General features: G+C 50.4%; 1 protein-coding gene across 2 annotated transcripts in view; it reads right to left on the bottom strand.

Moving 5' to 3' along the window:
* Positions 1 to 1,888: 1,888 nt before the first annotated feature.
* Positions 1,889 to 24,978, bottom strand: part of NR4A2 (nuclear receptor subfamily 4 group A member 2) — a 28,301-nt gene continuing 5,211 nt past the window's right edge. The window contains exons 1-8 of one of the 2 annotated variants that reach the window (XM_078869238.1): positions 23,996 to 24,370; positions 23,212 to 23,436; positions 20,199 to 21,229; positions 17,334 to 17,463; positions 14,112 to 14,275; positions 11,405 to 11,607; positions 9,791 to 9,969; positions 1,889 to 4,296 (exon numbers count right to left, since the gene is read on the bottom strand). In XM_078869238.1, coding sequence (XP_078725364.1) covers positions 4,040 to 4,296; positions 9,791 to 9,969; positions 11,405 to 11,607; positions 14,112 to 14,275; positions 17,334 to 17,463; positions 20,199 to 21,227 — 1,962 coding nt within the window. In that variant the 5' untranslated portion in view covers positions 21,228 to 21,229; positions 23,212 to 23,436; positions 23,996 to 24,370 and the 3' untranslated portion in view covers positions 1,889 to 4,039. Of the gene's footprint in view, positions 4,297 to 9,790; positions 9,970 to 11,404; positions 11,608 to 14,111; positions 14,276 to 17,333; positions 17,464 to 20,198; positions 21,230 to 23,211; positions 23,437 to 23,995; positions 24,371 to 24,978 lie in introns of those variants that run through there. The other variant, XM_078869230.1, reaches the window with a different exon arrangement.

Here is a 24,978-nt window from a genome sequence, read left to right as displayed (position 1 = left end):
CGCGCGTGTATATTGGATGAGAACCGCAGCGTAAACGGGAACTCATCTAGTCCCGTCGCTGCTAAGTTATCCGTAGTCCGTAGTACACGCGAGCCTGACACGCGCGCACTATATATATATGTTTGTGTGTATAGTACATGCTGTTTATACGCATGATCACATTTTAAACGAACGCCGCTGTAGCTAGAGGCCCGTGCACGTTGATAACTGCGGGTAGTTGTGTTTCTGCTGATGATGTCCGCAACGGGATTCTTTCTTGTCCGCCCGTGCTGGAACGCGCGGTTAATGAATCGACAGATGACCGTCGTTTGTATCTCCTAGAACTCCCGTACACGTGTGCGTGCGTGCGTGTGTAGACAACTTCCTTTTTCAAATGCAAAGCGCCGGTGTTTCAGCACGTTTGGGCAGCTCGATTCATTGTAATTGCCTTCCATATCCACCCCGTTCTGCTTGAGATTCGTTGACGCAGTTCTGGCTCAAACGATCCAAAACGCGCACAAGCGAGAAGGACATGCCGGCCCTTAACATGTCTAAACAACATGTCACAAGTCGTGGTGCAACAAACGTGTTAGTATTTAGGTGACGGGCGCAGAATATTCGGAATTTACTTCACGTCTCATTTGATTTATCATCGGAAAATGTGCAGCTTCATAAATAGCGATATAACAACGTTACGAACTACTGTCTTAGGTCGCAAAGTATTGGCGTTTCTTATACCCTTAACGTATGTATGTACCTATTCAATTTAATTTTAAAATGCGAAGTTTGTAATAAGTTCCGAATTGCAAACGAAAAACGGATTTGTATATAGAAGTGTGTGGCGCATTCAAGGTAACGTGTCCGTAACGTTTCAGAGTTAAAGTCGGACTAAACGTCAACGCGTGGGAATCGTCATACGTGTATGATATGTGTACGCATTACGCACTTACCTGCACAAGATGTACTCAATGTAGCTTGCCTGCTGCCTTAGATGTACTGTTTATCATGCCGAATTAGGGATATGCAACATTAACTTTATCTAAATGAATGACGTAACCGTAAAAATGTTTTATGTAATGGTCGGGTATGATTTATCTCAACTATTAGTATTTAACAAACCAAAAATCCGGTGATATTGCGTTGGGAGTGATGCACGAGCATAAATAACAAAATCCCAACATATGCGGCAATTATCATACTGCCGTAAAATGGGTGGAGGGGATCTATGATAAAATACAACAGCTGACGTTTCGGGCAGTAGTCCTTCCCCTGTGTTCATGGCAGTGTTCGTGACGGATGTGTTAACATTTACAAACTATTATTCTGACATGGACAAGCCAATTCGCAGACGGCAGAGTTCACGTGTACGAAAATGAGTGAATTTGATTTATCCGCATACTTGACAGTGTTTGGTTGCTTCGTTATTTGAACGAAATTTCCTTGCCCGTACCATAGGTATATATATATAAAAAACGTATAGGGTGTGCGCGTGTGTGTATATGTGTATGTGGATTATTGTGATTTTTTGGGGGGGAAAGATATGTGCGTGTTTTGTTGACGACTTGACAATTGCCAGCTTTGCAGTACAGTCTATATGCGTCCTCCCGTGACAGTATTTATATCGGGACCGCTCTGCTGGCATCCGTCCGTGGGAAGCGAGAACACAACCCACACACCGGCTTGAGGACGACTCGCTGTGCAAGGAGGAGCTCGTATAAAATAAGACAAACGAATGCAACGTAGATTGAATTGTTTTTTTTATATATTTATGCGGTTATGTACATTTTTGCCTGAAATTTATGTTGCAATGTATATATAAAAAAAAACGAACGTCGGGTGATGCCACATTTGTCCTTTTGTAACAAGTCGAGGAATAAAACAACTCCCCGCTCTTAACATTTGTCTGTTGTTGTTGTTGTTGTTTAAGAGTGTCGCGTTTCGCAAGTGACTGCGTGCGTGTGCGTGTGAGACCAGCAATCATCGCGTGGCGGCGAACTTAGAACCGCGGCCACACCGCACACGTGCCCTGCCCCACGTGGCGCCACCCCCACACACTCCCCCCCCCATACACGCGGACAGAACGGGACCATTGTCCTACTCACTTCTCGTGCTACTTCGTCTCCCCCCTCTCTCTTTCTCTCTCTCACGAGTTCACATCATCGTCACTGTGGAATATCACGGGGCTTAGGGGGTTGGTGGTCGATTGGAGAGACGATATCTGCTATGAGCTCGCGTTCTCGATGGACTTGACCCTTGTATGAGTGCGCGACAACAAATGTTCAGACTTACTGCTGAAATGGAAGAGATGAAACTTATTGACGGAACGATGGATGGGGGGGGTGGAGGAGGAGGAGGAAGGGGTGATGGGTTGAGTGGTAGAGGATGGGTGTGGGAGTTCGGTGACAATGTACGTATCACCTCGCATATGTACAACACTGTGGGTTATTTTTTTTATATGCACTGTTCACGCGGGGGTGGGGGAGGGAGGGGGGAGTTGAAAATAAAAACGAGTGAACACGAGAAGGAAGGAACAACACTGTATCCCTACGTACAGCTTCCATATATTTGACACAAACTGTTTGGACACGCACCGGAGACTGGGCCACGAACCGTCGAATGGGTGAAACCTCTCACCACGTGCACGTAGCGTCAGCATCGTCAGCATCATCAGCATCTTCATCATGTTAAGTCGCCCCATAGCCAAAAAGATGGCGTGTTCTTGTACAGTCTGTTCAAATACGTGTGTGTGTATATATAGGACGCCGATTCCTCGCGAAAGTTACACTTTCTCGGTAAAAGTTCATTGTACACTGATTGTAGTCATGTGTATATATACTGCGCTTTTACAAGTGGTGGGGTGTTAGTATGTACAGCGAAGAACAGCAACAAGCATTGCGCGCGCCATTAACCGGGGTGGCCGATTGATTTGCGGGTTTTTTTCCCTTTCTCATTAAAACTCTTTGTCAGGGTAAAGGGTGGCTCGTCATATTTTTCTTTATTTTGTTTTTTTTTTAAACCATTCGGAAACAAAGCAGCGACTTAAAATTGCACTTCGCCAAAGTCATTCATCATCATAATAATAATACAGAGCACTGGTAAGGTTGGATTGCGTTGGCCATGACGCTCCCCGTACCTCTTTTAATTTTCCCTTCCAACGAAACTCGCCACCTCGTTTAGCACTCACCCTATACAGTATACACAGTCCGTCGAAGGGGAGTTTGGGGTCAGAGCAACGTTGTATCTCAATATAAATATACGCATATACTGTATATATACACGTGTTTTGGCGCATGTATATATGCACTATATATATAAAATAACTATGAATTCGTAAATGAGTTAAGAGCTAATTATAAGTTAAGCGGTGCGTTGGTTTAATTCATTGATTAGCCGCCGGTCGGATATTTCAGCAAACTCTCTGTGCGATGAAATTAAATACAGTACAGCGGGTTTAATTCATGTGCAGTTGTCATTGAAGCATGGACACGCGTGTGAACGTGGCCTGTCTCAACCTCGCGTGTGTCCGCGCGTTTGTGTTCAAAGCGAATTGAAGCGACACTGGGTTCTGTTGCTTTCAGGGCTTAATTTCAATCGGAGTTCTACGGGGCTGAGCTCCGGAAAATAGTATTTCCCATAGCAGAGGATGGGGGTGGGGGGGGGCAAGAGGTGGGGGGGGGGGGGGTCCGGGGTTGAGGGCTCCTGGAAAATATTCCTTGAGAAATTAAGCCCTGCACGTTTGTGGACAATGTCGTCTGTAATACAGTATACGGCATTTGCGTGCCACTCCAACAGCACCATGGCCAGTGGAACGAAGCCGATGTGATGTCTAAATGCGACTGTCCTGGCCGTAAATATGAACTGCAACGCATAATTAAAGGAGGGGGGGGGGGGACGGACGTCGGCCGAGACGACACGGGGAGACGAAAACAGATTCCTCTTGAGTTGATTTTAAATGTCCGGGATTAAGTGTTTTCACTAAAACGTTGTTGAGTCTTGAGACCATCAAACACCGGCGCGCGCAGAGATCCACCAGGACGACGACAAGGACGACGCCGCGGTCTCAGAAGGGAAGCGTATCCAGAAAGAGCTTGTCCAGAATCGGGGGCGGAGGGACCAGGTCTTCGAGCTTGAGGTAAAAGATGCGTTGCAGGCCCTGTGTGCACAGGGTGCGCAGCTCGGGCAGCTTGCCCAGCAGGCGAGACAGGTACGCGGGCCGCCCGGCCGCTGGGGTGCTGAACGCCACGTGGTCCTTGAGGCAATTTACGAGTCTCGTCTGCAGCTCCTCCACCCGCTTGGGCTCTTTGAGGCCGTGGCGCTCTGCACAGGGGGAGAAGGGACGGCGTTGGGGTTAAGGTTGGGCACCACGTGGACTGCGGAGAGAGAGAGGACGGAGGGAGAAGCACACCCCCCCCCCCCCAGTCCACGAGACCTTCATCGCCACCACCACGCAAGGCTCGTGATGGAATTGAGAAAGAGCGGGGACTTTTGGCTTCGAAGATGACTCGTAAGAGATGAAGAAGCTATGTTGGCGGTGGTGCAATATCACACGTAAATCGAGATTTTCACGACAATTAATTTCGCGAAAACGAATTTCAGCATGTTTTGCATGTCAAGATGTCATCACCATCCTTGCAAATACAAACACGGAGTTGTGATTGCATTGCAAAAACAAGTAAGCTGCAGAAGAACGGCGGGGTTTCACGATAATGAGCACCCATGAGTACAGAATATCCACCAATGGCTAATGCTTCTATTTTGTTGTGTTGGTAGGTTCTGCTGTTGAGGACGGCTATTTGCGTAGCTTATCACTTGTTTCTGGACCGCAAGCATTGCTCCGACTGCTGAATTGCACCTTAGAAAGTGCTTGAGTTGCAATAATTAACAAGCTCAAAACGATGGTAATTAACTGCTGGAAAAGTGTTCGGTCAATTGGCCTTTTATTTTCGTGTAGAGACGGGAGCGGCCAGTTAGTACTACTTGTGATGCATAAAAAAAAAGCTATCACGTTAACACGTGCACTGCATTGAAGCAACCACCGGGTGTGCACGTGGTCCAGGAGGCTGAATTTGCATTCGATTGGAGAAGATCGGCAAACGCGACGAAGGCTGCACCGCGCGAGAAGGAAGAGCGCTGGCCACGATTGGAGCCGAGAGGCGGTGCAGAGTGGGTGGGCAATGAAGGGAGATGATTAATTGAGCTGTGGGAATCTCTGGGCTCCGTGTGAACCGTGACGTGTGAGCCCCGCATGCGCTCACCGTCGCATAAACAATAGCTCATACAATCTGCGAGGTCCACTGTGAGTGTTACGTTTGGCTAGACGTCTCCATTGTTCTATGTTCTCTCAAGGGTGGATAACCATTGCACAGGACAAGAGGAACGATGTGGGGTGTTTTGTTGATTTACATTTTCACCTGGATGAAGTTAGACACACCTGGCGTGCATTATGACTATACCACACACGTTGTTTAGGTGCTCTGTCTCACAAACGAGACCCGCGATTTGCCATTGAGAATCAACGACAAAACCCACCCACACACCCCTCCCCCACCTACCCACTCACCCCCCCCATGTCATTACACCTCGGCGTGTGTTATTTGCCGAACAACAGCTGTGCGCAACGTGAAAATCATGCACAACTGATTTTGCATTTTTAATGTCGAGGCTACTATACTGGCCAATTTATGATAAGCCTAATCACCATCATCGTCATCCTCATGGTCATCAGCAAGACGAGCAGCAGTTATCCATTGTTTTACCCATTGCTGCGTGAAGGCCTAACCATCCACACGCAAGCCACGATCTCTCTCACCGGAGACAAGTTTCTCACGATAACTTCATTGTGGGCGCTTACGTGTTTGTCTCGCGATTAGACCGTGCGCCTATTACGCGAAGCATGTGCGGTGCTGTACGTCAATGTTGCAGGAGCCACTTTATCAATGCATTGCTGGATGAGCGGCTCTCCACGCCGTTGCTGACCGTCTGGGGTTAATTGACCGTAAATTCACCCCGCTTTGTCAATGCGGGTTGGTGAGGAAGGGAAATCGAGAAGTACGTTGCAAATGATGCCTGTTGTTGCAGTGCCCCCATGCATCCCATCACGTCGCCCCATATAACGACAACCTTCTGTGTCGAGGTGCCCACCCATCCAAGCACTCGCCTAAGATGAGCGCGTTTGCCTACGTTACGGTGCGAAAGAAGTTTAACATACGTACATACATAGCACCAGGGTCCCTGTCCTGCTTAGCTTCCGAGCTCTTACGAGATCATGGCCCATGGGACATGTGTTTTAGGGACATACAATGAATTGAAAGTCCTCTGATGTCAGTCATAGCGAATGAGTAGTGACCACCAACAAACACGTGACCACCGACAAGAAGGCTTGTGACGTCACGTGTGTACGCGCACTCTATTGGTGTGACGCCGTGTTGCGCTGGGCGTGGCCTCATTGGTCATCGGCCGTCCGATCTGAATAATTTGAGCACGTGGAATTTATAGCCCGGTATGATTGTAAGCATGTTGTGAAATTATTGCACGTTGGTTCGTCGTGCATTTGCATCCGAAACCGACGAGCCAAGTTCGTTTTTCGGCCACGGCTGACATCAGTGGTTTCGCGCCGCCCCATCGCCGCCCCCGACCAACTAAAACCACCCACTCGCCCGTCCACCAACTCACAGTGAACAGTGCAGTGAAACATGCTCAAACAATACCCCCCCCCTGACCGGCACGGTGCGGGGGGAGGCCATCATCTAGCAGTGGAGTGAGATAGAGAGAGAGAGGGAGAGGCTGAACATATAGCCCAATTAGCGGGAGCCCCAACGTATTTAGACTCCTCCGTTAAGAACTTGAACGATCACTTAACACACAAGGCCAATGCCACTACAGCTTCATTGGTGGCCGGCTGCAGCGTTGCTCAGTAACTATCAAAAGATGGGCACATTTTACCCGGAGGGTCACAGCCCGCGAAGACCAGCGATTTATTTAGTAAGCATTTAATATTGCTTAACTTGCGCATCTTTCCAATGACGAAACAGTAGGAAAGACAATACAGAGTGCTGGGTCACGTTGCCTAGAATTCCAACGCGAGAATTTATTTATTTATTTACACGGGCGACGATTTGGCTGGAATGCAGTTTTCACACCTAGGGCTCTTGACCGCGTAGATTAATTGGCATTGCGAGTATCACCTGGACATGTGTTAACCCAGGTGACAACATGGCGAGGGATAAATTAGAATGATTCAATTGCACAAAATACCGCGGCGAGCCGAACTCGCGGCCGCTTATTTCATTCGCACAGTAACGCAACCGATGACGCCCTCGTCAACATTCTTCTGTTCGTGGATCTCCAGAGAGGGGAAGGAACGCTCTTGAGGAAGGGGGGGGGACCATCTAAGTAGAGATGGAGCGGTGACGTCAACGCACGTGCGGTTGTGACGTGAGATGACCGGCACCGGCACACGACTGTGGACAGTGGCGTCGGCACGGATATATATAATTTATAAAGGGCAGCATGGGATTTGAGGCTGGATCGTGCTGGATGATCAAGCCCTGATTTTGTGTGGAGCCTAAACGATATCCTAATATTCGCTTACTGCTTAATACCGAATTGCAAAGGATAGAATTAAGATGCAATTCCTGCATGGCTACTTTATCTATTAGGCAACAGTAATAACGACAACAAAACATCTCCCAAACAAGCCGATCTAAAATAGATGCGTCCGCAATAAATGCTCCGTGCACAACAACGTACGCTTACGTTTTACGCGCTTATTAAATAAAACGCGAATGCGAGCCGGCGACAAGGCTAAATCAAAATCGGTATGCGGAATGATATCCGAATTTGTTTTATGTTGGTGCTGTTTTTTTTCTACTCACGCCCAGCACACAATAAGTCATTTGACCAAACGCTACGAGACGGTAAACACGCAGCGGCATCGGCGACAGTATATAGATATCAACTGAATGATAATACAATGGTGCAGCACAGGAACAAATTGGTAGTAATTATGTTTTGTAACAAATTTGAGCGCTTCATAAATATTCATGGCGAGCTGGGGTCCCGGCAGGATAGTGAAAAGCACAAACAAAAGTCGCGAATGAGCGGCGGCTCGCCTCGCCTGGGGACTGCGCGACCCACATTACCGCAATTCGTACATTAGCATTCCCATTAATTTACAATTATATCGCACGGCGACTGTTGAGATATTTGCCGAGTGTGTTTAACTCGGTCTTCAATTACGAACGATGCAAGGTCGCCCACAAAATTTCGGAAATGCCACAATATGAGACTTGCCCGGATCATTAGGCCTGGTGCAGTGGATATTGGAGAAGAAGGCGAGGGAGATGGTTTTTAAACCACCCCCCCCCGCCTGCTCGCATCCGCTGTGAGATGCACCCACCACCCCCCTAATTAGCGCGGCGCCAATGCGCTCCGAGTTCAGGCCACCGCGGCCGCGCGGATTGAGTCATTAGTTGCGAATTGTTTTAAATACTTAAAGATTGTTTAATGACACTTTTCCGAATGATTGCTTGCTGCCAGTACCCTAGGCTACCGATAACCTATAGTTGCATCCGCCCCCCCCCCCTCCCCCCGGGCCCATCATCCCCCTCGCCGCCCCCCCCCCCCGCTATTTAACGCGTATCGAATGTAAATGATCCTGCCTCGCTCGCAAGGATGATGGAAATCGGCTCGGCTCTTTTCGCCCTTAGGCTCGCCGTCGTTCCCGAACGTATTTGGGAGTCAATATCACCGTGGCCATGAAAAAATACAAATACAAGGTAGAAAAGAGGCGACGTGTCGGGTAATGACCCTTTCTCAAAGAGAGGTAGAGTGATCTTGACTTAAATCTTTCCTGACTGCAGGAATTCATATTCTTTTGGTCTTTCGGTAAAGTCACGTAGATAGGTTCAAAGAAAATAACAAAAATAGCAACAAAATACGACGTTTCGATCGCTTGCGTTGCAATCGAAACGTCGTATTTTGTTGTTATTTTTGTTATTTTCTTTGAACCTATCTACGTGACTTTACCGAAAGACCCAAAGAAGAGGTCGAGTGATTATATTAACTATATTTTCATTTTTAAGGCAGCGTTTATTTTGTTATTCGTGCTCGTGCACCACCGCCACCTCAGGCAGCAGCGGCACCACCGGCAAATAATTCGATGTAGGATCGGCGCGTTTGATTGGCTTCGTTTGCGGTTCTCGTACTGGGCCGTGCCAACGGCCAGCACGACGACAGCGCCTCGTGGGCTTGTCTGAGAGACGTCACCCACGCTGGCGGGGAGAAACGCGGCTTGCTACCCACACGGCAAATATACACCACGCTGGTACGCCTATGCTGTCCATCTACTCGACAATACAATGCCACCGTTACTCTATCCGCAGTTAGCCAGAGGTGCACGTGGCCTATACCAATGCAGCATTTCCATCACGTGACAATAGTGTGTGTGTGTGTGTGCAGGACAATACACACGACACGAATTTGCGTTATTAACACAGTGTAGTGTGCAACGGTGTACGTAGAGTACAGCACACCAAGGATATATCCCGTGTGTTTATAATTATCATTGGTTAGGGTCATCGTTAAGATCTATGAATGCGCCACGTGCCATTCACTCCCGATTGTGTGTTGATTGATATTCCATCGTAGGATGGTAAGGGATGACGGCTACTTTGAAGGTCTTCATCCAAGACGCTATTGACCATAGCTGATGACGACGGTGATGATGACGACGCGTGTAGATGTGTACATTTGCCCATGTCGATCTTCAATTAACGCCGCACATCTGCGTGGTGTTGTGACGCACACCCACCTGTGACCATGACGAGAGACGTCAAGCAAGAGAAGGCTGAAATGTCCACGTTCAACTCCTGCAGGTTGGCAGAGAACTCCAGGATTGCGTCCAACCAGTCCCCGAATCCTCGTAAGCATTGCAGTCGGTGCATCACCACGCCGTTGCAAAAGATCAGCTTTCCCTCGGCAGGGTTCGATCTGTACGGCACATGACGGCACAGGAGGCATTGGTCACACTGATAGCAATGATTATTGTATGTGCTATTCGATAATAGGCCAGGAAAGTCTCACCGAGTTTTTAAATTATTTCAATAAGATCTTGCATTGGGGTGCTTAGCCAATTGAACTAATGAATGATTTGATACGTGGGAGGAAACGGGAGTACCCACAACGCACGGGAGGGGATAACATCTATCGTTACATTCAATCAACTTGCTGCACTGCCATTTATTTGATCACATTGCCGCCCAGCTGCCTTTGGAGATCGATCTGAAGGCGCGTGGTCCATCAAGTGTAGTCGCCAGTGCACGCATCGCGTGCATGCGCCATCGCGCCAGGGACAATTGCACTTCTAATAACACACCTGTACGCAAAACTACGCTGCCAGGTATCATTGCAGCTGATATTAAAGACGCTGTGATATAATTCGCGAGTGTGAGCCGTTGTTTTATTCAAAAGCCATCGCACCAACTCAAGACTGTGCTTGCAACTTGGCCACAACTACACGGAGAGAGCGTCCCTCGAGTAACGACGGTGTTTTAAACGGTTCACAGCGTATTTTGTTACGTAAATCTCCCTATAACAAGAGAAAGGTTGGTTCAAAGGTATGCCATATACTTGCAAGAGATACCTATCTGATAGTCGAGAGTAACGACAGAGTGGCAGCCAAATCACTTTCTGACGCGTCCCTACTGGACATCTGTGGAGAAGAGAGTAACAGCTCACCGGATTTATCCAGGATAAAGATTCTAATTAACCAAAATTATTCTGAGAGAATACACCCAAGAAGACTCTCACGGCGGAGATGGAGCGATGCTGAGTGGATTGTCTTTTACATCACCGTGAGAGATTCCACGGCTTGGGGGAGGCCTTCATGCAGCAGTGGATTGCTCATGGATAATTATGATGCTATAGCAGCCTACATATCCACCTACCTGCACAGACCTCAGTCGCAATGGAGACAGAAAAATCTATGGAACTCTCCACTGGCTAAAGGCAGGCCATCTGTAAATCTGGAACCTAATGACGTTTACGAGGGTCCGCGCAAAGTTGTAGTTATGAGTTGATGCAACTCCCTCTCGGCTTTTGCATTTACATTTCGCAGGAGTGTGGGAGGGGGGGAGAGTCGACAGGGGGGGGGGGGGGGGGGAATGGATAGGGGGGTACACAGTAAATGATGACAAAGAGCCCATGAACACGTCTACCGAGGAGCTGGAGTGATGAAATCAGTCCATATGCATGCAGGTGGGTGCGAGATGAATTTTGATTTTGATTTGCATCGCAGGATCGTGAGAGGTGGTGACGACTTGGTAAGGAAGAGAGGATGTGTGTAGGCTTTATCCAGCAGTGTATTGAGCATAGTTGCTGCTGCTGCTGCTGCTAATGATGATGATGGAGGTGGTGCCACCCATACCTGTAGGCGAGTCTGAGCACGAAGAGCTCCAGGAAGGCGGCCTCGAAGAGCAATTCGCGGTCATCGCGGAGCAGCTCGGCCACGCCCGGGAGCTTGTCGACCCAGCTGCGGATCACGTCCATGCAGCCCGTAAGTAGCTCGTAGAACTGCTGCACGCTCTCCGCGTCCGTGCCTCCCGTCTGGAACTCGCCTGCCGACTGGAACTGCGTCGGGTTTCGAACGGATCGAGAGAGAGCGAGAGGAGAGGGAGGGAAGAAGGGATAAACAAGTTGTGTTTTATTTCGATTTAAAGCTTTCGTGACTGCAGGGATTCATCTTTGCGTTTTAATGGAAATCTGTGAAACCGCTGGACATCTGTGAAAAAAGAGCTGAACAGATTCCTCCAGTATAAATACAGATTCTGATTCTGTTAACGTCGTCATTCTACGTGACTTTACCGAAAGAACCAAGAAGAAGACGATAACGTCGCCTTGTTGAGATCTTGGGTTTGGGGAGAGAGAGAGAGAATGAGGACAGGTGATGAAAATAGAGTAGTCCACCATGCAAACCATTAGCTCTTATCTTGTAGCTACACACACACATATCTGCGTGTCACTGGTTGTCCGACACGAGTTTAAAGTTTTGAAAATCAACTTTGTAGGTGCGTTGTAGTGACGCTATTGGAGGGACGTGTTTATGATAATAATAAAACATTCGCGCCGGTCATACCGAAATGCCTTCACTATGGCGCCCCTGCAAGTCACTTTTAAGTTAGTTTTTGTAAAAAAAAAAACCCCCCATAGGTTTGCAGCTGCGATAGAAGGACATCTTTAAACATCGCTTTGCGTGTTCCGTTAATTCGGATGTACTGTATCGACTGGACGCAGTGTAGACTGACGGAGCGGTGGCGCAGTGGCAGAACATATTGGCCGCGTGGAGCTGGATAGAATGTTAAACCTGACTTCCATTCTCGTTCGCTGTTAACATCAGTGGTCGGAATATATGAATCACTAATGCCCCTCCCCCATCGTCGTCAACACCCCTCTCCTCTCCCCTCCCCTCCGACCTCACAAACCCGCATTGACGACATGGTGAAGTATGATCACACAATTCACGTCATGACCCACTCGGCGTGGGCAGTCTTTTGTCCAGCAGTGGATTGGCAAAGCGCCCGAGTGTTCGTGTGTGGTTGAAAGCGATTGTGGCCTACGTGGCGGCACGCATTCATCTCAAGTGATGGGAACTGCCATGAACAGCACCGTCTGCACGTGCTTCGTAATCTTTGCGCATTTCGTAAAATTTGATCGATTGGAGGCGCGCCGAACTCCGCACGTTGGAACCTCGCACGTGGAACTCCCCACGTGGAAATTCGCACGTGGAACTTCGCACGTGGAACTCCCCACGTGGAACTTCGCACGTGGAACTCCCCACGTGGAAATTCGCACGTGGAACTCCCCACGTGGAACTTCGTACGTGGAACTCCGCACGTGGAACTTCGCACGTGGAACTTCGCATGTGGAACTGCGCACGTGGAACTCCGCACGTGGAACCTTGCACGTGGAACTGCGCACGTGGAACTCCCCACGTGGAACTCCGCACGTGGAACTTCGCACGTAGAACTTCGCACGTGGAACTCCGCACGTGGAACTTCTCACGTGGAACTCCGTACGTGGAACTTCGCACGTGGAACTCCGCACGTGAAACTCCGCACGTGGAACTTCGCACGTGGAACTTCGCACGTGGAACTCCGCACGTGGAACTTCGCAGGTGGAACTTCGCACGTGGCGGAGCAATGCGAGGCGCGCACGCCGGTGCTGTCACGCACAGGCCAGGCGAATAAGCCGCGCCGCGCGAGTGATGTGCAGTATTGATTTGCAGGGGTTAAAGAGCGAGCGACACTGTGACCAAGTTATAATTAAAGGCCACTCCGTAAAAACAAAAATATCTACTCGCAGCTCGCAAGTTCTTTGGACGTTACCGTCCGTCCGTCTGTCCCTCCAGCCAGCCAGCAATACTTTGTTTTAATTATAATATCGTAAAAATCACCTTGCTCAGCACAGGCTCAAAATGGGTACAATACGCCAAGCGGATATCCGCAAACAAGCAGCAATATTAAAGTTGGAGTTGATGGGAGGGAATTCCAGGAGGAGGAATGTCGCGCGAGTGAGCTGCATGTGTGCGGACGCGCTGAGTTGACGCCAGTCGACAACGCGAATTGTAAAAGACCGCGTTGGGATATTGGACACGCGATTAAAAAGATTGAAGGTCCCCGCGTCGGCTACTGCGTGCCCGGGGGGGGGGGGGCTGGGGTGTTTGTGGTTGGGGGGGGGCGGGCAAACACACACACACAGCTTCACCGAGAGCGTTCATGCATCAAGTTCAATTGTGCGATCGAAGACATCCGCTGGCCATCAAGCCTATTAGCGAGCTCACCATGAACCGCAAAAGGACTTGGCGACGGGGTGAGAGCAGGGGGTGCAGGGGAGGGCTGGGTGGGTGGGTGGGTGGAGGTGGGCGGAAGGGTAAAGTGGGGGGGTGGACACGGGGGGGGGGGTGGATGAGAGGCGATTGGGTGGGTGGCAGGTGGGTGGGCGGGCGGACGGACGGACGGTGTCGGGGCTGGGGGACATCAGGAGAGGAGAGCTGCGGCAGAAGGGTGCAGCGGTGGGGGATGTGGATGGGGAAGGGTGGGGGGTATATGAGGGTAGCACCGGGCCTGCCGGCTCACCCTGGAGTAATCCAGGCTGGTCACGTCAGGGTTGGAGTCGACATGCGCCCTGACAAGCGCGCTGATGAGGCTGACAGGCGGCGAGGGAGGTGAGCTCTCATGGGAGTTCTTGGGCTTGGAGGGCAGGCGTCCACGCCGCCCCTTCAGGTTGTCCGTGCGCACCACTAGAGAGCGAAGGGAACGCGCCAGTGAGACGGGACATTGCGTTGTTGTTGTTGTCGTTGTTGTTGTTGTGCACAAAGACAATTTACACGGGAGAGAAGAGCAACGTGGAAGGGAGACGTTGGGTGGAGGCCGATGCCGAGACAAGCGCTGGGTGTGTTGTTCCCCTGCGCAGGTGATCGCGTCGTGTGTGCGCGTGTGTGCGTGTGTATGCGTGTGTGCGTGTGTGTGCGTGTGTGTGTGTGTGCGTGTGTGCGTGTGTGTGCGTGTGTGTGTGTGCGTGTGTGCGTGTGTGTGTGTGCGTGTGTGTGCGTGTGTGTGCGTGTGTGTGTGTGCGTGTGTGCGTGTGTGCGTGTGTATGTGTGCGTGTGTGTGCGTGTGTGTGCGTGTGTGTGCGTGTGTGCGTGTGTGTGTGTGCGTGTGTGTGCGTGTGTGTGCGTGTGTGTGCGTGTGTGCGTGTGTGCGCGTGTGTGCGTGTGCGTGTGTGTGCGTGCGTGTGTGTGTGCGTGTGTGCGTGTGTGTGTGTGCGTGTGCGTGTGTGCGCGTGTGTGCGTGTGAGCGCGCAAGCGCGCGTCCGTGTGTTTTTTCACGGGCTGCTCTGCACAGGTCGATGCTTTTCCCCGCGGCAGTTTGGCCAACCACTATCCTACCTCGGCACATCTATTGCAGTATTTACCCTGGCGAACATACAACCGATTATTATTATTATTGATATCATTTATATAAGCTACAAAATTATGGCCACGACACCGCAGGTTTGTAATTTTTACACGATACGCGGTCTTGCCAAAGCAGGCAGTCCATAGTTAGTACCGTTACACACTGCAGTGTTTTGTGTGTGAAACCACAACGCCGACAGGCGCTCTAGTCACGCACGCATACAGATACAAGGAAAACGAGCTCATGTATAACCTTGACATACTTTTGGGAAAGTGCTGTTAGCGAGCACCTATTAAGGCCGGCACGGCACACGAGGGGGTGGGTGGCCAGCACCACGCCTGGCTGCCCTTCTCTACCAAGTGGCGATGTTTTTACACATCGCACTCGGTAGTAATTTGAGGCCGAGTCGACCTAGGAGAGGCCCAGGACCGGTTCAGATAATCTGCACTGGTTTTGGCCATGGCCGGGTTAGTAACACAGTGCTCTAACTGCCGTGCCACCGCTCCCCACACACGTACACGCAACGTGCATTATACAACTCTGTTGTGCGCCTTTTGGCAATAGAGTACGACAATGCACACATTATGGATACATTGTAATTTCAATCAACTGCAAAACGGCATGTAATCTAGATTGCATAATGTATTAAAACAAACCCACGTCGGCCAACTGACCACCCACCAATAGCACATGCGCATTAATCAATTGAAATCATAATGCATTAGGCCGAGCATATTTACACGTACCAGCGGGCTAATTGGAATACGCGTCCTCGTGCCTCGTCAGAACAGCGACATCAAGCGATTGCTAGAATTAAAAATGCGCGCAGCAGCCACGAGGAGGAGGAGGCCACGTCCGTGCCGCCCCCCCCCCAACAACCCCTCCATCACCCCTCCCCCTCCCCGATAAACTGCGAGGCCCCACGCGGTCGGTGCCGACTGCCACCGTTTCGCGTGGCCCACGCCTCTCTCCCGCTGCTGCCTGAACAAGATTATTCACCAAAATGCTTAATTTGGAGCTTTCGTGACTGCAATGAATTACTCTTTGGTTCTTTCGGTAAAGTCACGTATAAAGAGAAAATAATAGAATTATTCACCAACACTGGCTTCTAGATCGCCCACGCGGTGCTCTCCGATATTGTCTCTCCCCGTTTGCTCCGTACAATTGGTTCTGGATAAAAAAAAACATTGTTCCCCAAATTAAAGGGGATATTCCGCTGGTTAAAAGTATCCTATTTACGCAGTTGAAACATTAATGCAAACGTCACGCACGCGCGCGCATACGCTAGGTTTGTTTAGATTTGCATGGCCCACAGCGTAAAGGTTGAGTTGTAAACCGTGATCTTAAGTCCTGACCAGGGTTTTTGTCCAGGTCGGCGATCAGGAAAATATTCCCGTACCCGGCATACCACATCAAGTATGGATGTCTGTCGCTACGTGATACCTACTCCAGTAATCCATTGACCAGGAAAAACAAATATTCGGTGAGAAATGAATTCATAGTTCTGACCTTTAACAAATAGAACCTAATGGCGAACTTCCCTTTCGCGTGATTATCATCAAGTGCGCTCTGGTTGATACACCGCAAAGACGTGTGATTGACGCTACTCAGACTCAGCACAGCGGAGTACAATGTGGACGACACACACCATGGACAAATAGTAGCCTCATGCCATGGGACCACCCATTGAGCCATCTTGACAAGACCTCTCTTTTAAGAGATGATGGCTGTCCTCTAGCAGGCCCGCGAGATAAGACGTCAAATCAGATTAGTAGGCACATTCGATATTCATAAACAAGCGAATGTATCTCATGCGGGATGCTTCAATGCACTGTGCAGAGGTTGTGAATACGACAACAGGAGGGTGATGATGACATGGCGAGTTCCGTGTCGTACACATGATGACCATGATGATGTTGAAGCGAGGTGTCTGGTATCCTGCAGATGATCATCACGTTAAAGCATGACGTCCGATGCCCTAAATATCACGATGACGAAAAAAGTAGAAGATTTCGATTTAAAGCTTTCGTGACTGCAGGGATTCATCTTCTTGGTTCTTTCGGTAAAGTCACGTAGAAGGGAAGTAATAAAATAATAAAAATAAAACATAATAAAACAATTCTCCCGACGTTTCGGCCACAACGCAAGCAGCCGTCCTCATGCGCCTGAGGACGGCTGCTTGCGTTGTGGCCGAAACGTCGTGAGAATTATTTTATTATGTTTTATTTTTATTATTTTATTACTTCCCTTCTACGTGACTTTACCGAAAGAACCAAGAAAAAGTAGAAGATCTTATTGAAGCACTACATCCCGTGCTGTGCAAATGATGATGACGCCCATGACAATGACGACTACGATGATATAATCAGGCGTTGTGGGCGTCCAGCCCGCACTCCTCACCTTCCTTGACCATGCCGACCACGAGACACTTCTGAAAGCGACAGTACTGGCAGCGGTTCCGGCGGCGCTTGTCGATGGGACAGTTCTTGTTGGCGAGACACACGTACTTGGCGTTCTTCTGCACGGTCCTCTGCGGAACGAGACGGGGCCGTGGCGGTGAGCGCCCTGGGGGCGTGCGTGGGTTTAACACGCGAACTGTTTTGCGACGCGAAACAACGAAACGCGAGGCGTGGATCCATGGATACGTGTCGATTTATCGGCCCCGTGAATGATTGTATTGTGATGATGTGGGCGACAAGACAGGGCTGATGAGTCTGTTTGGATTATCTGCGTACACTGCGCACTGCTTGTTCGTAAGTATGGTCGAATAATAAAGCACGACGACCTGCACGGCGTTGGGAGGCCCTCATCCAGCAGTGGATTGACAATGTATTGATCCAAACATCACTTTCCGAGTAGAAGTGGAGCTGCATTGATATGCATACCGTCACCACTAGCATCCACACATGCGCGCAGTATTATGTAATGTTTCATTGAAAGACGAGACTTGAACGTAAAACAGATGTTTGGGTCAGTATACTTTTCTCAAATTGACTTTGGTTGTTCTCAAAACGTCTTCTCCTTGTGCATGTAGGAAATGCGCAGGACTTTATAAGCTAGTTTAACACGTAGGCTTTCACGACTAATATCATCCATAAGAGTTTTTTTTTGTTAGATCGCGTAAATAAATGTGTCGTTAAAACCCACCACCACCCGCCACAGCCAACTAGTAAGGGTTGTCACGTAAACAGAACATGCCAATTCGTCATTAGTACAGCACACCAGTGTGTTGGAGAGCCAAGCCACAACATTACAATCTGAGTACGACGTTTCGCCACAGCCAGGCAAATCTGGCTGTCGCCTGGTGAAGCTAGTTGTAATTACTGGCTGTGGTGCACAAGCACACACAACAAAAAACTGTTCATTTGTATAGCCGACGATGATGATGATGATGACTTTTTGGACGGCGCTCATCTCGTGAATATTGTTCATCTGAGAATAATTCCAGTCTCCTGCTGTTGCACTAATCTCCCTGTCGCTCTAGTTCTGATAACTGCGTTGTGGTGGCTGTGGTTGTTGCCGCTGATGCTGTTGTTGTTGTTGTTGTAGTTGCTGCTTCACGGGGTCTGCACCTCTCTCGGCACCTTAACTCAACAGCGCGATCGCTCCGCTGAGCTTCGAGCAGAACATTAAGTAAAATACACCGGACGATTTTAATTTACCGCTGGGAATAGTGTTCCACACGGTTACCCTGACCATTGGCCACTGTCGTTTCTGATTTGAGTTCAACAGGACTCGAGCGCCTTCCGACAGCCTAGTGCACGGCACCGTGTCCTGCGGTGGCGAGTTGGCACCGCAGGACACGGCGGGTAATGAAGAAGACGAAGACGAAGAAAAAACCCCCGTTATATATTTATATTACCGAGAATAAATCATTTTGTCTGTGTTATCTCGGCAAACAAATTTCTGTATCTGGCGTCGGGGGCGTGTTTCGTTCCATCCTTTGTTTCACACTCCCTTCCATCGGTCGCTGACAGCTGAATGACAGATCAATGGGTGGGGGTGACGTGCGGGGCGACAGAGCGGACAGCGATGCACGGGGACATGAGAACGCACGGGTCCCTGGACCTGCGAGACGACACGCCGCTGATGTGCATATCACCGGCCGGTGGGAGCAACACCAAAGCGCGCAACCAAAACGCACAACCAAAGCGCACAACCAAAACCAACAAAATGCGACACTTGGGGAGCCGGTGGCGCCGTCGGCGCGAGGCGGTTATTTAAGTGAACACGCCGCGGCTGATTGTAATTGCAACCCCCGCTGTAAACTACGCGTGCCGCGAAATAACTCACGCACCGCACGGCATGCGGTCGGTCGGCAAGCTCTCGAGGCAATTCACGCAGCGACGAGGGTTTATTATTTGGGTAACGACAACGCGCAGAGTGCACGAGTAACGTGGAGCGCTAACGTAAATAATATTAGGGCACTTGCAGTGGCATAAGCATGCCGCGCAAGCAATAACGAGCGCGCGTCTGTAAATGTAAATCCGACGTGGGCATTAACTTGATCCTCGCAAAATAAACACGCATTTTCAAACCGTATGGAATTTCAACTGTATCGTTGTTGTTGCCCTTTTCCCCGCACCTCCGATTAGCACGGTTGGCTACGTGCGGTGCGAAAGAAGTTCAACATAGACGAATGAATACACACAAATGCGCACGGTCCTTTGCAAGTGAGATGAGCGGGGTAGGCCGCTTTGGTAGCGAATTCTCGCGGACAAGCAGCAAGCGGTGAAACGTAAAAGGAAAAAAAAAGACCCCACCATTAAACCACGAGATATGAATGCTCATTAGAGCGCGCAATTATGTATTAACTCCAATTAGGTCGGAGCAAGAAATGTGCTGAGTAATTAAAGCGCTGGGAGACAACTTGGTCGCGTTGCACGCCGAGAGGTGGTGGCGAGGGGGGGGGCATGCGGAGTGCGGGGCAGAGAGAAGCTTGCGCGCCGCACTCACCGCGCTCGGAGAACGCGCGCGTCTTCAAGTTGTGGAATGTCTCTCTCACTCTCTCTCTCTCTATCGCTATGCACGAAATGAGTGCACGCGAAAGACGCGCGCCACCGAATGATCGATGACGATGCTGCTGCTGCTGATGATACTGTCGGTGGTGACGATGACGACGAGCAAAGTGTTGTGCCGTGCCAGCCGACCTCAAGTTGGTCACTGCACGCCGCCGTGACACGGGGCCGTCGCTTGCGCCGTGGTGGCTGCGCCGAGTCTACAGGTTAGAGGAGGGTGGCGAGCTCGCGGGAGAAGTTGGCGTACCTTGAAAAAGCCCTTGCAGCCCTCGCACGTGCGCACGCCGTAGTGCTGGCAAGCGGCGTTGTCGCCGCAAACGGCGCACAGCCCCTCCCCGGACGGCGAGCCGCGGGTCTGCTGCACCGAGGCGGACATGGGCCCCTCCATCATTTGCTGCCCGGGGCCCATGGGCAGCAGAGGGAAACTCACGGGCGGCCGCTTGCGCATGGGGCCCGGCAGCGCGAACGGGTGAGGTGGCTCCATCACGTGAGGGTGGTGCGGGTGGTGGTGGTGATGGTGGTGGTGCGGGTGGTGGTGCGGGTGCGGGTGGTGGTGCGGGTGGTGGTGATGCGGGTGAGGGAAGCCGCTCTCGGCGGGCATGGGCAGAGGCCTCGGAGGGCCGTCGAAGGCCATCTGGCAGCTGGACGTGGTCGGGGTGTTGGGCGGCGATTGCTTGAAGGCGAACACGGAGAAGCAGGGTGGAACGTCCTTCCTCTGGGGCGCGTCCATGATGTGGCCCGTGCCCATGTAGCTCGGCGGCATCGAGGGCAGTCTCGGCGGCGCCTCGTCCCACAGAGGGGGCTGCTGGCAGCGGTAGCCCGACGTGGTGGGGGTGGAGGGCGGGGAGCTCTTGAAATACATGGAGCTGGAGGAGGGCAGCATCTCCTCGGACTGCGGGTGCAGCGAGCCGGGGTGGTGGTGGTGATGGTGGTGGTGGTGATGGTAGCCGTGCATCGTCGGTATGTCTTCCATCTTGACGGATATCTGCGGGTTTGGCACCTCCATCTGGTAGAGGCAGGGCGGCTTGATGTCGTAGCCGGGAGCGGCGCCGCCTCCGCCGCTGTAGCTGTCCATGAAAGTGCTGAAGCTGGGCAGAGACGTGGTAGCGGTTATTTCAGTTGTGTTGCTGAGGTCCATGCCGAACTTGGCAAACTCGGGTCCGCCGTAGCCGCTGCCAGACGGCCCGTTGTAATCGGCGCTCGAGTATGAATAACTTTGGCCGGCCGGGCTTGCACCTTGAGGCGACGATCCGTACTGAGCCTGAACGCAGGGCATCGCTGTGGGGTGGGAACAAAAAAAAATACGTGAAGTAGGGGAGGAAGCCGTCGGTGTCGCCGCGGATCCCATTACACCGTGCGAATTCAACTCCTTAATTGTGATGAGCGCTGCGTTAATTAATTAGGTCTGATAATTAGGTCTTCGAACTGTGGTGTCGGAGGCGCCGTTCATATTTTCCTCCCCGCGAGGCGAATGCGTTTGAGTATTCATTGACGCTCATACACAGCACCGCAATTAATTAACGCGTCGTATTCGCGCGACGTATTCGCGTGTAAGTTTATTTGACAATAAGTTGTAACAGTTAACAACAACAAGAACAAAACTACGATGGTGTCTGATTGGACGAAAAATCAAACACCTTTCGTAGAGTTGATACTACTTTAAATTATTTGCTACGTATGCGCGTGTGAGGTTTATTATTTGAGCTGAATGTAAGAATACTGCATGACATAACAGTCTACACGTGATATATGAACACGGAATTGATCGCGCATTCGCGTCGTTAAAACATGTTAAAACATCGCATGCTAAATATTATTTGAGCGATAAATAAATTGTAATTTTTCTTATATAAGTTAATTAATATAGCTCTGAATGTCAAACTTGAGTTTTAATGGCGAATTTGTGTTCGAATAATTTTAAAAGTGAGTCAACTTTGTATCTTTTTTACCGTCAAATTTAGTTAATTCAAATCGCCGGGAGTGTTAATACACAGAGCAACACCAGCGGCAACTGTTATCCATTCGTCTATCTGAATCCACCACGACCACACAAATATATAAAAACGAATACATCACAATTATACGTTTTCATGAACTGGATCACAAACATAAAAGTACTGTAATACATAACAATTGTTTATCTTTGTCTACTTCTACAAACAAACAACGAGCGCTTCGCGATTGTTCAAATGTAAAGAACTGGTACAAACAAAACACGTCAACACCACCGTTACCTATTTGTGTAATAGTAGTGAAAACTAAATAACTAATTACAAACGTGCAATGGAAAATCACCATTCAACCGGTAGCATATATACACAACTTTACACCTTTGTAATTAAACGCGCTCGAACAAGAATAACGTCAAATAATCTCACGCAGCAAACAGTCATCACACAACTTCACTCGAACTTCGCAAATTTTGTACTAAAACTGCATCGCGACTTCAAGACGGAACTCGTTAAAGACGCTGGACAATCGTCCATTCGCTACAGAAAATAAATTAAAAAAACTCGACGCATTCTTCAATAGAGAGAGAGGAAAGCGTATGTCATAGGCGACGTTTGGGTCAATGACCATAATTCACAGCGGAAAGATCTCAACAGATTCGTTCATAACGCTGCCCTAAAAAAATAAATGAAAGTACGGTATATATAAAATATGCGAAGTGTCGGTAAATTGCGCTAATTCACAACTGCCGGTGTGTGCAGACTGCATGTACCAGACGTACCCGTAGCAATGCGAGTATACATTGACTACCCTCCCAACTCCCTCGCAAACCCGTCTTCCCTACACACATAGCGCAAAGACAACGATGCACGCGTAGTCTACACAGACTGTTGGGGCAAGTGCCGTCAGCGAGCACCTATTAAAGGCCGGCACGGTACACGAAGGGAGTCGTGTGGACAGCACTACGCCCGGTTGCCTTTGTCTCCCCGGTATTGAATATAAACACGCGGCACCAGGTACGCATTTAAGTGTGGCCCAGTACCTGTCCAGATATCACTCGCCACTGATGTTAACCGTGACCTGTGATCGAAATCCAGGTTACACACGAAACCGGGGCTTAATTTCTCACGCGATATTTTCCGGAACGCCGCTAAGCTACCTTGGGGTAGTAGGCGATTATCGACGTAAGGCACTACCACTAGAGTACCGACATTGTTTGTTCTTTCGCAGAACACAATTCCGGACTGGTTCGGCTGCTACGAATCTCTCTTTGTCTGTGTGTTCGCAACACGTGGAGCCGCGTGCCTCACCTGGGCTGGGATGCGCGACAGTGATCTCCACACGCGAAGCGGCAGGGCGAGAGGGCGCGGATGGGACGCCGGGCAGGCAGGGGCGAGGATGCGGCAAGCCTCGGGGCTCAGCCCACAACCGGGAGGCCGGTTCGCTCCTCGTGCTGCCGGCTTCTCTGTTGCTAAGCGACACGGGCAAAGTGGAGAGCTGCTCCTGCTGCTGCTGCCTTTGCAGGGGGATGACACCTGGGTGGAGTTGTAATTTTTTTTTAAAGGGGGGGGGGGGGGAGGGGGGAGTAGACGGAAGAGGGGGTGGGGGTGCACACGCGAGCGTCATGAATCCGTATAGAAGCGGTCACTTTGGCCGTAGCAAGTAGCGCATTCTTCAGTGAGAGACGCGCGTTGGCTTGACCAGCTGTTGTTAGGAATCTGATGGGAGAGCGCGCAGTCTGGGGCGTTGCAGAGTGCGCAGTTGGCGCACTTCGTGCACGCTGCTGCGTGCTTGCTGAACAGCGCGTGCGCTTGCCAGCGATGATCACCCGCGTCTCTGTCGAGTTGCATTGCGTTTTGCGGATAAAGCAACCTCGAGTAATTTGACGTCGTTTCTCTTCCCTGGTCCTTCAACAGCACGCCCCACACAAAACATCACCCGACAAACTTTCAACGTAACCGAGAGCGAATGAGCGAGCGACATGTGCGCAGGTAAAACACGACGCGCACGGTTTCAGAGGACGAGGAGTGTCGTTGTGTTACGAGTACACGTGACACACGCGAAGGGTAATTTCCACACAGCATCGGTACGTACCTTTGTAAGGGTGAGAAAAAGAGAGAGAGAGAGAGGCAACGCCACAAGCAGGGCCTGCGCGGCACGACCACGAGACGAAACTAATCTAAAGTGAAACAACTCGTGGGCACTTCATTCTCCGAGCTGAAGCGTCGCGGCAAAGAGGCGACAGAGACAACCGGGCAGCCCATCCTCTTTGGCTGTGCACCTCCACTTCCCCCCGTCGCCTGCCTTTAAATCTCACCGGCCACGGTGACGTCACGTGACGGGGGGTAACGCTTTTTGATTTCCAGCGACTGCCGTGGCGTCAGCCCCCTCGGTTCCCCAGCGCTGGCAGGAAGAACGCGCGCGTGCAGAAGAAGCTCGCACGAAGGTGGAACAATAACAAATTATAAATTTCATGAACCCCCCCCCCCCACCTCCAAAACGTTGTTTTGCTCCTTTTTCACCAATTATCATCGTACACCCCCCCCCCCCCCATCCTCTCTCTCTCTCACCCCCACGCACTGTCACCTACACGCGCCTAATTCAAGTAGTTGCACTAGGGTGTCGGCAATTTGCGATTTCTTCCGCAAATTGTTCAGCGGTCAGTGTAGTTCCACCGCCGAGGCTGTGCTGCGTAATACAAGCGCGGAAGCGAGCAAATCGACGCAGTGACATTTTTCTCATCGATAGCAATCTAGGTGTTTGGTCTCGTAGCCTAATGCGCGGTGTACGGACTTTCGGTCACAAAATGAATGGGTGGATTTAGCATTGGCAATGGCACCTAGTACCACGTGTCTGCTGTGTTCGTGCGAATCTGCGACTGATTAACACGTTGCCGACAAGAGCGATCTCTGTTAAAACGTGCATGCCTAAACGTGTACGTGCATAGGCTATGCTGTGTGTCTGTCTCGGGGCGCGTGCGCCCGTGCGCGGGCACGACAATCGTTCTCGCTAACAACACAGCGGGGCTTGTTGGGCAGGACACGCCGCTCTCGAATGGATGATGATGATGGTGACCC

Source organism: Lampetra fluviatilis, chromosome 2 (assembly GCF_964198595.1).
Source record: "Lampetra fluviatilis chromosome 2, kcLamFluv1.1, whole genome shotgun sequence".
NCBI classification, from domain to species: domain Eukaryota; kingdom Metazoa; phylum Chordata; class Hyperoartia; order Petromyzontiformes; family Petromyzontidae; genus Lampetra; species Lampetra fluviatilis.
The sequence above is the reverse complement of the archived record's forward strand: the minus strand, read 5'-3'. Positions and strand labels throughout refer to the sequence as shown.